Consider the following 11,853-nt stretch of genomic DNA (forward strand, 5'->3'; position numbering starts at 1 on the left):
TAATGATGATTTTTTTTTTTATTTTTTATTTTATTTTTTTGTTAAATTTTCGTGAGTTAATGTCATCATTGACTGATGATGACAATCTTTAATGAGGAAACTTTTTCACTAAAAAGTGGTTTACAAAAAGGACCTCGAAAATTAAAAATTAAAAATTTACAATGAATAAAAATGCTAAAAGATGCTACTAAAAACTAATGTATCTTATGTGTAATACAAAACTTAAATCAATGAATTAAAAATCTTACGCTTCAAAATATTTACATTATCAGCGGCTCGTATAGTTTTGTCCAGCGAGTTAAAATCACTTACAGCATGATAGCCAGTTCTTTGTTTGCCCCAGTTTCTTTTAACGGATGGAATTTTGAGGTTTGCTTTATTTCTTGTGTTGTAACTATGCTGTTCTTGCTGAGTGACTAATGTTAGTTCGTGATGCGTGAGACTATTAAGACATTTATATACATGTACGCATCGGCGCTGGAAGCGCCTTTTTTCTAGTGTTAACCACTTCAGTGTAGTTAACGCATCAGACGCAGAGGAATACAGAGGTCGATCTAATATTATTTTAGCCGCCTTATTTTGAAGCACTTGCAAACTAGACATTAAAGTTACATTATGTTTGTCTCCCCAAACTAAATCAGCATACTCGAATAAGGGCATAACAAGGCTTTTATTAAAAAGGATGCGCGCCTTAAACGGTAACAAATGCTTAATGCGTCTAAGTAGGCCAAGCCTTTGATTAACTTTCCCTGCCATGTATTCGACATGATTTGTCCACGAAAAATCAGACGATATTAAGATTCCAAGATATTTAAAACAAGTAACATTGTTTATACAATGATCAAAAATTGAAACAGTTAGAGCTATTTTCCTCTGTAACTTCTTGTTACTGCCAATGAGCATGCATTTGGTTTTGTCCAGATTCAGTGTTAACTTATGTTCATTCAGCCATTTCGCCACAGCCAGGAGGTCTTGGTTGAGCTTTTCAGTCAGCTCCTGAGAGGAAGACCCATAGCAGTAGATCACCGTGTCATCTGCATAAAGTGATGCTTGACAGGCATCTAGAACGCTTGGCAAATCGTTAATGTAGATGACAAATAGCAGAGGACCCAGAATACTTCCCTGAGGGACCCCATGGGTAACTGGCAATTCATCAGACAACTCATTCCCACAACATGTACGCTGTTTCCTGTCAGTAATGTAAGAGCGGAACCACTGAAGCGAGTTCTCACATAAACCAATTTTGGAGAGCTTGCGTAACAAAGTCCGATGGTCCACAGTGTCGAAAGCCTTGGTTAAATCCAAAAACACGGCCCCACACAGTTTACCTTGTTCCATGTTCAATAAGACTTCATCAGCAAATGATGTCAAAGCAGATTCAGTAGAGAGCCCCTTCCTGAATCCAAACTGTTTCCTTGTGAGAAGGTTGTTAATTACCAAGTGCTGGTACAGCTGGGAATGCACGGCTTTCTCGAGAATTTTACTGAGTGTCGGTAAAATAGAGATAGGTCGATAGTTCGATGCATTTGACCGGTCGCCTGATTTAAACAAGGCTGTAATTTTTGAGCATTTCCACAATTTAGGAAATTTACCAGTAAGAATCGATCAAGAAAAGCTGCATAAACAGGTTTGAGGGAACACAAAGGTTAATTTTCTTTCTGACCTTCATTACTTGTACTCTCGAGAAATTATTGATGACAACAAAATTCCTTCTCAGGTCTGGAGGTCACTCTGCAGAGAACATTCCTCGTCATCCTGTAATCCTAACTCTTGGAAAAGTAAGAACCAGCTTTTTTAGGTCTTACATTTGTTTAGTAATCAGCCATTAAATGTATTCTAGCTCTAGCTCTGAAGACCTGAAAACTGAACAACCAATATGTGGGTTCTTTGTAAATAGATGTTGGTGAACTGTCAAGGAATCAAAGCTTTGCCAAACACAAGGGTGGGAGGAAAGGCATCCGTAATGGACTGACATTCCATATTAGTTTAAAAAGTGGTCATTTGCAACATTAGTGTAATGGGTACTGGTTGCTCACCATTATATTCAAAGTGTTCAGACACTAAAGTAGATTTATGGGCATGCACAGATATGCTGTAATTGCAAGATGTGTGCCTAAATTGTGGTAGCAGATCTTACTTATCAACTCATTCAGTATTGGGACGTACTCTTCTACAATGTTTGAAACCAGAGTCAATTTCTGGCATATCTATACATCAAACTGATCTGTATTTTATGATTCATAGGATATTCAGCATCTTCCATGGGAAAGCATACCCATCCTGTTTGACCAACCTGTGACAAGGGTCCCATCTCTGCAATTTCTTTTTTCCAAGGTACACATTTCATTAAGAGGTCTTTGAAAGTTTGAAGACCTGACTTGTTTCTCAAACAACTGTCATGTTTTCTCCCAGAACCATATTGATTTTTATCTCTGCTATGCTGTCAACAGTGGAAAGAAATTTATTTTAATTAATTATAACAACCCTGATGCCCACTGATTGTGTAAACCATGGTTTGGGTTAGACCTTGTGTAAAGAACTGGCTCATTTGGTTTCTGGAGCATAATTCTCCCTCACAATAATGGTTTGTAATTTTATGAAAAGAAGTTGTGATCTGAAACAAAAAAATGTTTGTCATTTCATTATCTATTAGCCAAGGTAAGCATACAGGAAAAATTGTCAATTGATTGAATTGAATGAAGGTCTTTTGAAATGTGGTTGCCTACCACAACAACTTTTGTGCCAGATTCTTAGCTTTTTAATACCTTGATATTCATTGTCAGTTAATATTTTTTTCTGCATTTCTCTTGATAGTTATCGTGTCAAAGACAGTTGCCTGAGAATAACCTACCCAACACCCAGAAAATGTTTCAGAAGTGGTTTGAAAGGTACAAAACACAAGCAAACGATTGAAGCAAATGAAACAGAAGAAAGACCTGATGTTGTGTTTCTTATATATTAAACTAGGCTATACAAGTTGATAGAGGTAACACCAATATATTATAAACTGAACAAATAGATTCAATGTTGCTGTGTGTCTGTTTAGTAATAGATCACAGATGACATCAAAATGTAGTAAGAATAAAAAAGTGGCACAGGAAGCCCAGCCAAGTGTGTCACTGATTTTGGCATTTTGGCAGCATGTAATGGTTTTAAACAATAAGAAAGCAAAATATTGTTGATGGTGACATTACTCTTGCATCTGTTTTTTAATAGATCACGAGTACAAACCAATCAAAATGCTTGTATAATCCAGCGTATATGAATAATTGTTGTCACTTGCAGCGAAGATGGATGGCAAGGTATCACAGGAAAGGCTCCCACACAGGAAGAGTTCAGGAGTGCTTTAACTGACCATGACCTGTTCATGTGAGTTATTGTAAAGGCTCCAGTAAGGGGCCTATTGGCCCACACAGCCAACTAGGAGTATTACCACTCACCCCCCCCCCCCCCCGACAATTCGGCGAAGCCATTAGTCCTTCTGGGTGAAGAGAGGCACTGTGAGAGTAAAGTGTTTTGCCCACAAACACGACACGCTAACCCAGCCAGTACTCCAACCCAGACCTCTCAACCCGGAGTCCAGTGCACTATTCTAGGGTCTCCCATCAGCTTTGACTGTCCATGACCTGTTCATGTGAATAACTAAAAGCACTCCAGTAGATCTCCTTTTAAATGGGCCCCCTCTGTCAAGAACAGCAAGCTTCTGGTATGCTTCCTATCTCTCATCAGCCTGCAATTTACCCCTCTCCTTCTTCCCAACAAAAACTGTCATGTACTGGTGACATTTTCCTCCATTTGAGAATGTCGGCTTCCATCTTTAAACATTACAAGTTCTCTACCAAGAAATGTATACAACAGATCAGGGGGAATATAAAGAATTTGGCTCTTACAAAGTTTTTGAAAAGAAGGTTCCCCTCACACCCCTCTGATATGCATACCTCTAAAATAAACCCTAGTTCTGAAACCCTGAAAATTGCTAAGCCTGCCATTGACAAAGTAGAAAATTTAAAAGGTCGTAGAGGTTGGATATTTGCAGAGCTGTCAGTGCTGAAATACTGAGAATCATGACTCTTAAATGTTAAATAAGTTGACTAAGATAGAGACAAAGGTACTTTGGGTTTCTTTTATACATACTTGAAATTTTGCTTGTGTGACTAATTAGGTTGGATGACCCATGTTATTATCATTCTGATATGTCTGTATCAGTTACTACCAGTAATGATTTATGTTACATTGACTGAACTATATGCAAATTACAACTGAAACAGGGGAGATGGTGTTTTTTTTTTATTTTAGAAGTGAAATCAGTATCTATGACCCTTTTTATATGACATTTGATGCTCTTGCGTGAGTTGCAGTTGCTTAGCTGCTAAACTGGGTCCATAATACAACTGTTACACTTATTAAGGATCATATTTACTGTAGGTGCTCTCAACCAATACATCGGTTGACATAATTATTTGTCGAGAGTCAGTTAACATTTGACCGATATGTTGGTTGACATTTGGCTGACAGTCGGTCAATGTATCGGTAAAGATATTGACCATCAACTGTCGACCAAGTCTCAACCAAGTATCGGCCAGCTGTGAACCAACCATCAACCAAGTGCCAACTGACTATCGACCAAGTGTCACCCAAGTGTTGACTGACTCTCAACTGATATATCAGTGGAGAGCACCTGCAGTAAACATGATCCCATACTTAGTTCTAGATGCGATAAACATTTTCAGATAAGGGTATCTACAGTAGAAAGTTTTATTGTTGTTGTTGCTTTCATCATCGCATCAATATTCTTTCTAGATATTTTGGTCATGGCACTGGGCGTGAATTTCTGCAGGGTGATGACATTCAAAGGTTGGATTGTCGAGCTGTTACTCTGCTTATGGGTTGCAGTTTGGGAAAACTACAGGTTAGTTTATACCTGACCGTGAAGGAAAAACATTATCACATAATTGTTGTTGACAAACCAACAAAATGCAAAGGAAGTGTCCAATTGTCTGGTTCAGATGTGTAGTTGGTTGAGACTAGGCATGGGGCATATAAGTAACCACTCTATTTTAATTCATTAGGTTGGTGGAGAGTGTGAGCCAAGGGGGATGGCCTTAATCTATCTTCTGGCAGGCTGGTATGTCTTTGGCATTCATTTCTTGTGTGTTAGTACCCTTACAAAGTCTTTTACTGACGTGCTATACTGCAGGTTTCAACAGCTTTTTGCTTAAGCAGCTGTTGTTATAGTAGTGGGTAGCTGTCCTTGGAAAAGGGGTCCTAAGGCAAGACTTAAACATGAGAGCCAGCTCGCAGGCTCAATAGACAGCAGTAAGAGGACTCATGGGCAGTGATAGACAGCTGATAACCAGCTTTTAGTGAAACCTCTGGCTCTATTTGACAGAGCTCAACACTAACTTTTCAACTTACTAGCCAAGTGGCCAGTGACAAGTTAGATGTTATGACAATTTCAGTTTGTTTGCTAGCTTCACTGGCTAGTGGAAATCGAAAAACACTGGCCAAAACTGAATTTCTACAAGTGTGTGGCTAGTTGGCTACCATTAGTGTCAAGTCCTGATTTGAACCCAAATGTCAACTGCTATTGACCTTTGTCATTGGGAAACTCGTATAACTTTGCTTTCCTTATAGGTTGGGCACTCCCTTTTCTTGGACCAGACCCTCAAGGAACTAGTTATTCTTCAAAGACCATAGCTCTACTCTATGGTTCACTGTATAGATATGTAGCATGTAATCTATTTATAATGTATTCACTTTCAGCCCAGCCATCGTTGCTAACTTGTGGGATGTTACTGACAAAGACATTGATCGCTTCAGTGAATTGCTGCTGAAACAGTGGCTTCAATCTGGGTCTTGTTTCTCGTTACCACAAGTACTAAGCCAGTCGCGACAAGCTTGTAAACTGAAATATCTGATAGGAGCATCTCCTGTAGTTTATGGCCTTCCAGCTTACACCAAGGAACAGAATGGTTAACCAAGGATTATATACTAAAATATCTCTAGTTCCAGTAAGCAATAGCAAATTATTTACCATACTAGTGCTGATTGTGTGGCAAAGAGGACAAGCATTGTGCAGAGTGTGTTTGGAAATGGTAGTGCATACAATTTTAATGCTGATAGAGCACTTAACTGTATACTACCATATCCAATAGGTGCTAAATCTACATGGGCTGAAAGTACCCGATCAGTTTAAGCAGAGCCAGTTTGTCATACTTTGTCCCACAATCCTGTTAAGTTGTACAGGAAAGAAACCCATTTGAAACAGAGAGGGACATTATCTTTTTTTTCCTGTTCTACTACAGGTCTTATTCTCTATCGCACTAACTTTTTTTTGAAATCGTGTCAGTACCAATATATCCAAGGAATACATAACAAAATTTGCTTTGTCAAATAACAAACCAAGGTTACAGTTATTAACTGTTTGTAACCATTTTACCTTATTATATCATCAATTGGGAACAATTTGAGAAATGTGTCATCTGTATATTAATGTTTTACATTGGCAATTAAAGTTTAGCTTGCATATTAAGGGATTTCTCTGATATCTGTATCAATTGTGAAAAAAATGGAAAAGGATACAATTCATAACAGAATGAATTCCAAGAAGGTACCTAATAATTTTAGTGTCAATATTTGTTTTAATAATTGAGCTTGAAATGATGATGATGGTGTTGTTGCCTCAATAAAGTGTAATTATTCATGTAAATATATAGTTCCAGGTTTCCTCTCAAATGTGTATTTTCATTAATTTTGTCGAAGTTAATGCAACAATATAAAAGCAACCCTTTTTTACTTAATTTTAAAGATCTAAAGTGAGTTTCTCCTTGGAAATGCAAGTATTCTTGCTTGAGTGTCAACTTCGATTTTAAAGATATATCTTCATATGTAGCTGTGAAAATCAGGCAAATGTGCATTTTTGTTGATTGTTGAAAGGTTTGCTATGGTGAAAGAGAAGTAGTTTTCAAGCAAACTTCATGAAAACAAACGGAAAAAAGGAAGAGGGGGACCAAACAAACAGAGAAAGCCCTTGGTTGACTTTTCAAACCCTTAAGAGTAATCAGCATCTAATATCTCCACACAGTGATACTGCCGAATCATTCATTAGGATCATGAGAATAAAGGAAATTATCTTCAACCTAAGATTTGATTGCTAAACAAAGGAAATGTATAGAGAGAAATGTGGAGAATACAGATACTGAAGTCAGGCTTGATGTTCTTGAATTACAATTTTTTAGAGTCCTGTTTTGTTTTCTCCAAGATGGGTATGGACACATTTCTGTGCATGTGAAGAATGAAACAAAGTGCTCAACAATTGTAAAATATTAATTAGTATTATGTATCACATTTCATACTAAATAAAGAATTAAATTTGCCAGTTTATTTATGTTTTGAACTAACAGTACAAAATTAAATTTCTGGTAGTTTACCTGTCTGTTTTTAGATCTTTATTGATACAGGAAACACCCACTGAAATGGCTGTTTTCCATGGTCAATGCTGAGCTAACAAACTGCTTTAACCCTTTACAGGCATTAAATGGGATTTCACACAGAGCTTCCCCATTTTTGCCAGACATTTGAAAGGATGGCTGCCAAGGACGTTAAAAAACAGCATAAAACCAATCAGCAAGCCTTACCCTTAAAACCAAAGTCTATTTGTTCAATGGGTGAAAAACCATATCCAACAGATACATCGCAATTCAGTGTAGAATGGTTAACAAAACACACTCCACTACCCGCCCAGTAGAGATTTATTCTGTGAATAGTACTATCCAGCCTTTGAAAATCCAGGAGAGTTACTGTTGAGGTTTCAGGAGTGAAAGGGTTAATACTTATGCTTTAAGGCCAGTGACAGACCACCGAGGTGGCAACTTCTTGCAGTCATGCAATGATCAAAATGTTAATCAATAAAAAGAACTGTTTCAGTAGATCCTGAAAACAACCACCCTAAGTAACTTTGTGTATACATGTACTCGACACCTTGGCTATATTGGGCATGCTGTATCAAAATAGTGCAATGGCAAAAATAATACTGTTTGCTGAGCGGTAAAGAAATTATTAATCTGATCCCTTGGTGAAGATTATTGAACCACCTGGAATGACCAGTGGTAACGCTGAGGATGACTAATACCCCATTGACACCAAAGCCTAAACATGCTTTAAGGCTGTTTTGTTAAACATGGTTTAACACAACAGCTCCATAGAAGCTGCTCAAATCAATATTTGGTTAACTTCAAATGTGGCACATTGAAAATACAATTTAGGAATTGCTTGAATCTCGTGGAAAATTTAGTTTTTCAGTTCTCTGCTTCTGATTTTTATTTAGTTAAACCTGGTTTAACTAAACAAGTTTTCTGGTGTGAATGGGGTATAAGTTACAAAATGAATTCATCAAGTTGATGCACAAATGTTTCAACTGGCCTCAGATATGGCAATGTCTGTCTTTTTGAAGTTAACTACAGATGACATGGACCAAAATTTACTGTGTAAAAGTTTAGAAATTTTTTTTGTAACTTACACTACAGCAAGCACCTAAAAATTCGCTGACACCCTTTGATCAGAAGACCACTTTCCTTTCATTTTGCTTTTGACATGAATGGATGAATGGTATAGTAAATAATGAGGCCATTTGGCCCCATTTAGCCTCTATTAAAGGTATATCTGTTTGCATCAAGCCAAATTTCCAGACATGGGGAGTGAAAACCTAATCATTCGTGACATCTCCAAGTCACCTTTAACAGTACTTTTGTCTGCTATTCTCCACACCTAGAGCAACTAGTTTACAAATAAATTAGCATGGCAAAACAACCTATTCTTCCAGAATTGCCTCGCATTAAAATTGTGTCAACTAAAAAAAATACCTAACATAAATAAACTATCTCAATGTTGATCTTCCTTCAGGAACTGGAACACAGATGAAAAGTCTAGCTTAGCATATCCTTTATTGCACATTATTCTATAAATTTGATGAGCAAGTGAACCCATTGGTGTAGGAGTGGTAGTAGCAGTTGCTGCACTTTGAGCAAGACCTAAGTCCTGTAACAAAAAACAAAACTTTTTTAGTGCTTTTTGTTGACAAGAACGATCCATTTCTGAATTCCAAACATTCATGCTTTGATAATAAGGCTTACTGCAAAACCTAATTCTCCCATCACTTGACCTTTACCCTCACTATGAAACAGAAGTATATTAAGTCTTTGTGGGCAAAAAACTTTACTCTCACAGTGCCTCTCTTCACCCAGAAGGACAAATGACTTCTGCCGAATTGTCAGGGGGGGGGGGGGGGTGAATGGTAATACTCCTAGTTGGCTGTGTGGGCCAATAGGCCCCTTACTGGAGCCTTTACAATAACTCACATGAACAGGTCATGGTCAGTTAAAGCACTCCTGAACTCTTCCTGTGTGGGAGCCTTTCCTGTGATACCTTGCCATCCATCTTCGCTGCAAGTGACAACAATTATTCATATAAGCTGGATTATACAAGCATTTTGATTGGTTCGTACTTGTGATCTATTAAAAAACAGGTGCAAGAGTAATGTCACCATCAACAACATTTTGCTTTCCTATCCTCTAAAACCATTACATGTTGCCAAAATGCCAAAATCAGTGACACACTTGGCTGGGCTTCCTGTGTCACTTTTTGTTCTTACTACATTTTGATGTCATCTGTGATCTATTACTAAACAGACACACAGCAACATTGAATCTATTTGTTCAGTTTATAATATATTGGTGTTACCTCTATCAACTTGTATAGCCTAGTTTAATATATAAGAAACACAACATCAGGTCTTTCTTCTGTTTCATTTGCTTCAATCGTTTGCTTGTGTTTTGTACCTTTCAAACCACTTCTGAAACATTTTCTGGATGTTGGGCAGGTTATTCTGAGGATTGAATGCATAGAATGTTTTCTCAGGATCAATCTCAGGCAACTGTCTTTGACACGATAACTATCAAGAAAAATGCAGAAAAAAATATTAACTGACAATGAATATCAAGGTATTAAAAGCTAAGAATCTGGCACAAAAGTTGTTGTGGTAGGCAACCACATTTCAAAAGACCTTCATTCTATTCAATCAATTGACAATTTTTCCTGTATGCTTACCTTGGCTAATAGATAATGAAATGACACTTTTTTTGTATCAGATCACAACTTCTTTTCCTAAAATTACAAAACTATTATTGTAAGGGAGAATTATGCTCCAGAAACCAAATGAGCCAGTTCTTTACACAAGGTCTAACCCAAACCATGGTTTACTCAATCAGTGGGCATCAGGGTTGATATAATTAATTAAAATAAATTTCTTTCCACTGTTGACAGCATAGCAGAGATAAAAATCAATATGGTTCTGGGAGAAAACATGACAGTTGTTTGAGAAACAAGTCAGGTCTTCAAACTTTCAAAGACCTCTTAATGGAATGTGTACCTGGAAAAAGAGAAAGTGCAGAGATGGGACCCTTGTCACAGGTTGGTCAAACAGGATCGGTATGCTTTCCCATGGAAGATGCTGAATATCCTATGAATCATAAAATACAGATCAGTTTGATGTATAAATATGCCAGAAATTGACTCTGGTTTCAAATATTGTAGAAGAGTATGTCCCAATACTGAATGAGTTGATAAGTAAGATCTGCTACCACAATTTAGGCACACATCTTGCAATTACAGCATATGTGTGCATGCCCATAAATCTACTTTAGTGTCTGAACACTTTGAATATAATGGTGAGCAACCAGTACCCATTAAACTAATGTTGCATATGACCACTTTTTAAACTAATATGGAATGTCAGTCCATTACAGATGCCTTTTCCCCCACCCTTGTGTTTGGCTAAGCTTTGATTCCTTGACAGTTCACCAACATCTATTTACAAAGAACCCACATATTGGTTGTTCAGTTTTCAGGTCTTCAGAGCTAGAGCTAGAATACATTTAATGGCTGATTACTAAACAAATGTAAGACCTAAAAAGGCTGGCTCTTACTTTTCCAAGAGTTAGGATTACAGGATGACGAGGAATGTTCTCTGCAGAGTGACCTCCAGACCTGAGAAGGAATTTTGTTGTCATCAATAATTTCTCGAGAGTACAAGTAATGAAGGTGAGAAAGAAAATTAACCTTTATCTTCCCTCGAACCTGTTTATGCAGCTTTTCTTGTCTGTATCTTCAAATAGCTTGTCAGTGAGGTTCTGAACTTCATCAAGTAGCTGAAACATGCAATGTGAGAGAACATGAAATGAGAGATGATTACTTAAGGGCCAAGGCTGAGGAACCTCCCTTTGTCTCTAGTTGCTAAGACTAAACACATTCTCCTGTCAGGCAATTGACGATGATAAACCAATAGAGTGCAATTTTATCAAACACCAAATAATCAAAACAAAAATAATCACAACAGCTTATTGCAATACAGGTTGAGAAGAAAAAAACCAGAGGGTTGCTATGTCTAGGAAACACAAGAGGACCAAATTACAATTTAGTTAATGTAAGTAATTGCTAAATCTGACTTAAGCCCTTCATTAGAGTGAAGAGTTAGCCCTATGCTTCGACAAAAGCAGTGAAATTCCAACTTACTTTAGACACTTGATTATGAATTCTTTGCTTGGAACAAAAATTTTCTTGTTCTTACTTTTTCAAAAGAAGGTAAGGTAGCATCCATGGCAGTAATTTCAATCAGTGCTTCAGCAGTTTCTTTTCTTGACAAGCAAAATGACGAATCTATGAGGACCTACAACAAACAAAGGACACTTACTAATAAAAATATTATTAATGACAATGGGATTTAGCTGGCAGCATTCCATGTGGTGGTTCTTCTTGTCCACTGGTTTAAAGTGAAATGTTGAAATGTTGGTTTTTGTG

General features: G+C 37.3%; 2 protein-coding genes across 3 annotated transcripts; one reads left to right on the forward strand and one right to left on the reverse strand.

Annotated features, from left to right (window-relative positions):
• Positions 1–1,611: 1,611 nt before the first annotated feature.
• Positions 1,612–7,383, forward strand: LOC148715833 (separin-like). Its single transcript, XM_088746463.1, has 8 exons — positions 1,612–1,627; positions 1,718–1,778; positions 2,245–2,334; positions 2,815–2,888; positions 3,286–3,369; positions 4,801–4,909; positions 5,070–5,125; positions 5,764–7,383. Exons 4-8 carry the CDS (start codon positions 2,866–2,868, stop codon positions 5,975–5,977), a joined length of 486 nt encoding a protein of 161 aa, XP_088602589.1. The 5' UTR covers positions 1,612–1,627; positions 1,718–1,778; positions 2,245–2,334; positions 2,815–2,865; the 3' UTR covers positions 5,978–7,383.
• A 1,540-nt stretch (positions 7,384–8,923) lies between these two features.
• On the reverse strand, positions 8,924–11,773 carry LOC148715834 (separin-like). Of its 2 annotated transcripts, none has more exons than XR_015995830.1 (7): positions 11,624–11,773; positions 11,134–11,204; positions 10,983–11,043; positions 10,427–10,516; positions 9,739–9,949; positions 9,357–9,440; positions 8,924–9,036 (listed from the first exon to the last, which is right to left on the reverse strand). XR_015995830.1 is itself a non-coding variant. In XM_088746466.1 (7 exons), the coding sequence occupies exons 1-7, from the start codon at positions 11,651–11,653 to the stop codon at positions 9,030–9,032; spliced, it is 456 nt and encodes a 151-aa protein (XP_088602592.1). In that variant the 5' UTR covers positions 11,654–11,773; the 3' UTR covers positions 8,924–9,029. The 2 variants fall into 2 exon arrangements, 1 of the variants encoding a protein (XP_088602592.1); XM_088746466.1 differs by having other exon boundaries at positions 9,837–9,949.
• Positions 11,774–11,853: the final 80 nt, after the last annotated feature.

Source organism: Stylophora pistillata, unplaced genomic scaffold (assembly GCF_964205215.1).
Source record: "Stylophora pistillata unplaced genomic scaffold, jaStyPist1.2 SCAFFOLD_50, whole genome shotgun sequence".
Lineage (NCBI taxonomy): Eukaryota > Metazoa > Cnidaria > Anthozoa > Scleractinia > Pocilloporidae > Stylophora > Stylophora pistillata.

Coding starts and splice junctions, on each gene's coding strand:
- LOC148715833 (XM_088746463.1), top strand. CDS start 2,866: ATGTTTCAGAAGTGGTTTGAAAG. Junction 2,889..3,285: donor TTTCAGAAGTGGTTTGAAAG/GTACAAAACACA, acceptor TGTCACTTGCAG/CGAAGATGGATGGCAAGGTA. Junction 3,370..4,800: donor ACTGACCATGACCTGTTCAT/GTGAGTTATTGT, acceptor TATTCTTTCTAG/ATATTTTGGTCATGGCACTG.
- LOC148715834 (XM_088746466.1), bottom strand. CDS start 11,653: ATGGATGCTACCTTACCTTCTTTTGAAAAA. Junction 9,950..10,426: donor TGCACTTTCTCTTTTTCCAG/GTACACATTCCA, acceptor TTTTCTTGATAG/TTATCGTGTCAAAGACAGTT. Junction 9,441..9,836: donor TTTCAGAAGTGGTTTGAAAG/GTACAAAACACA, acceptor TGTCACTTGCAG/CGAAGATGGATGGCAAGGTA.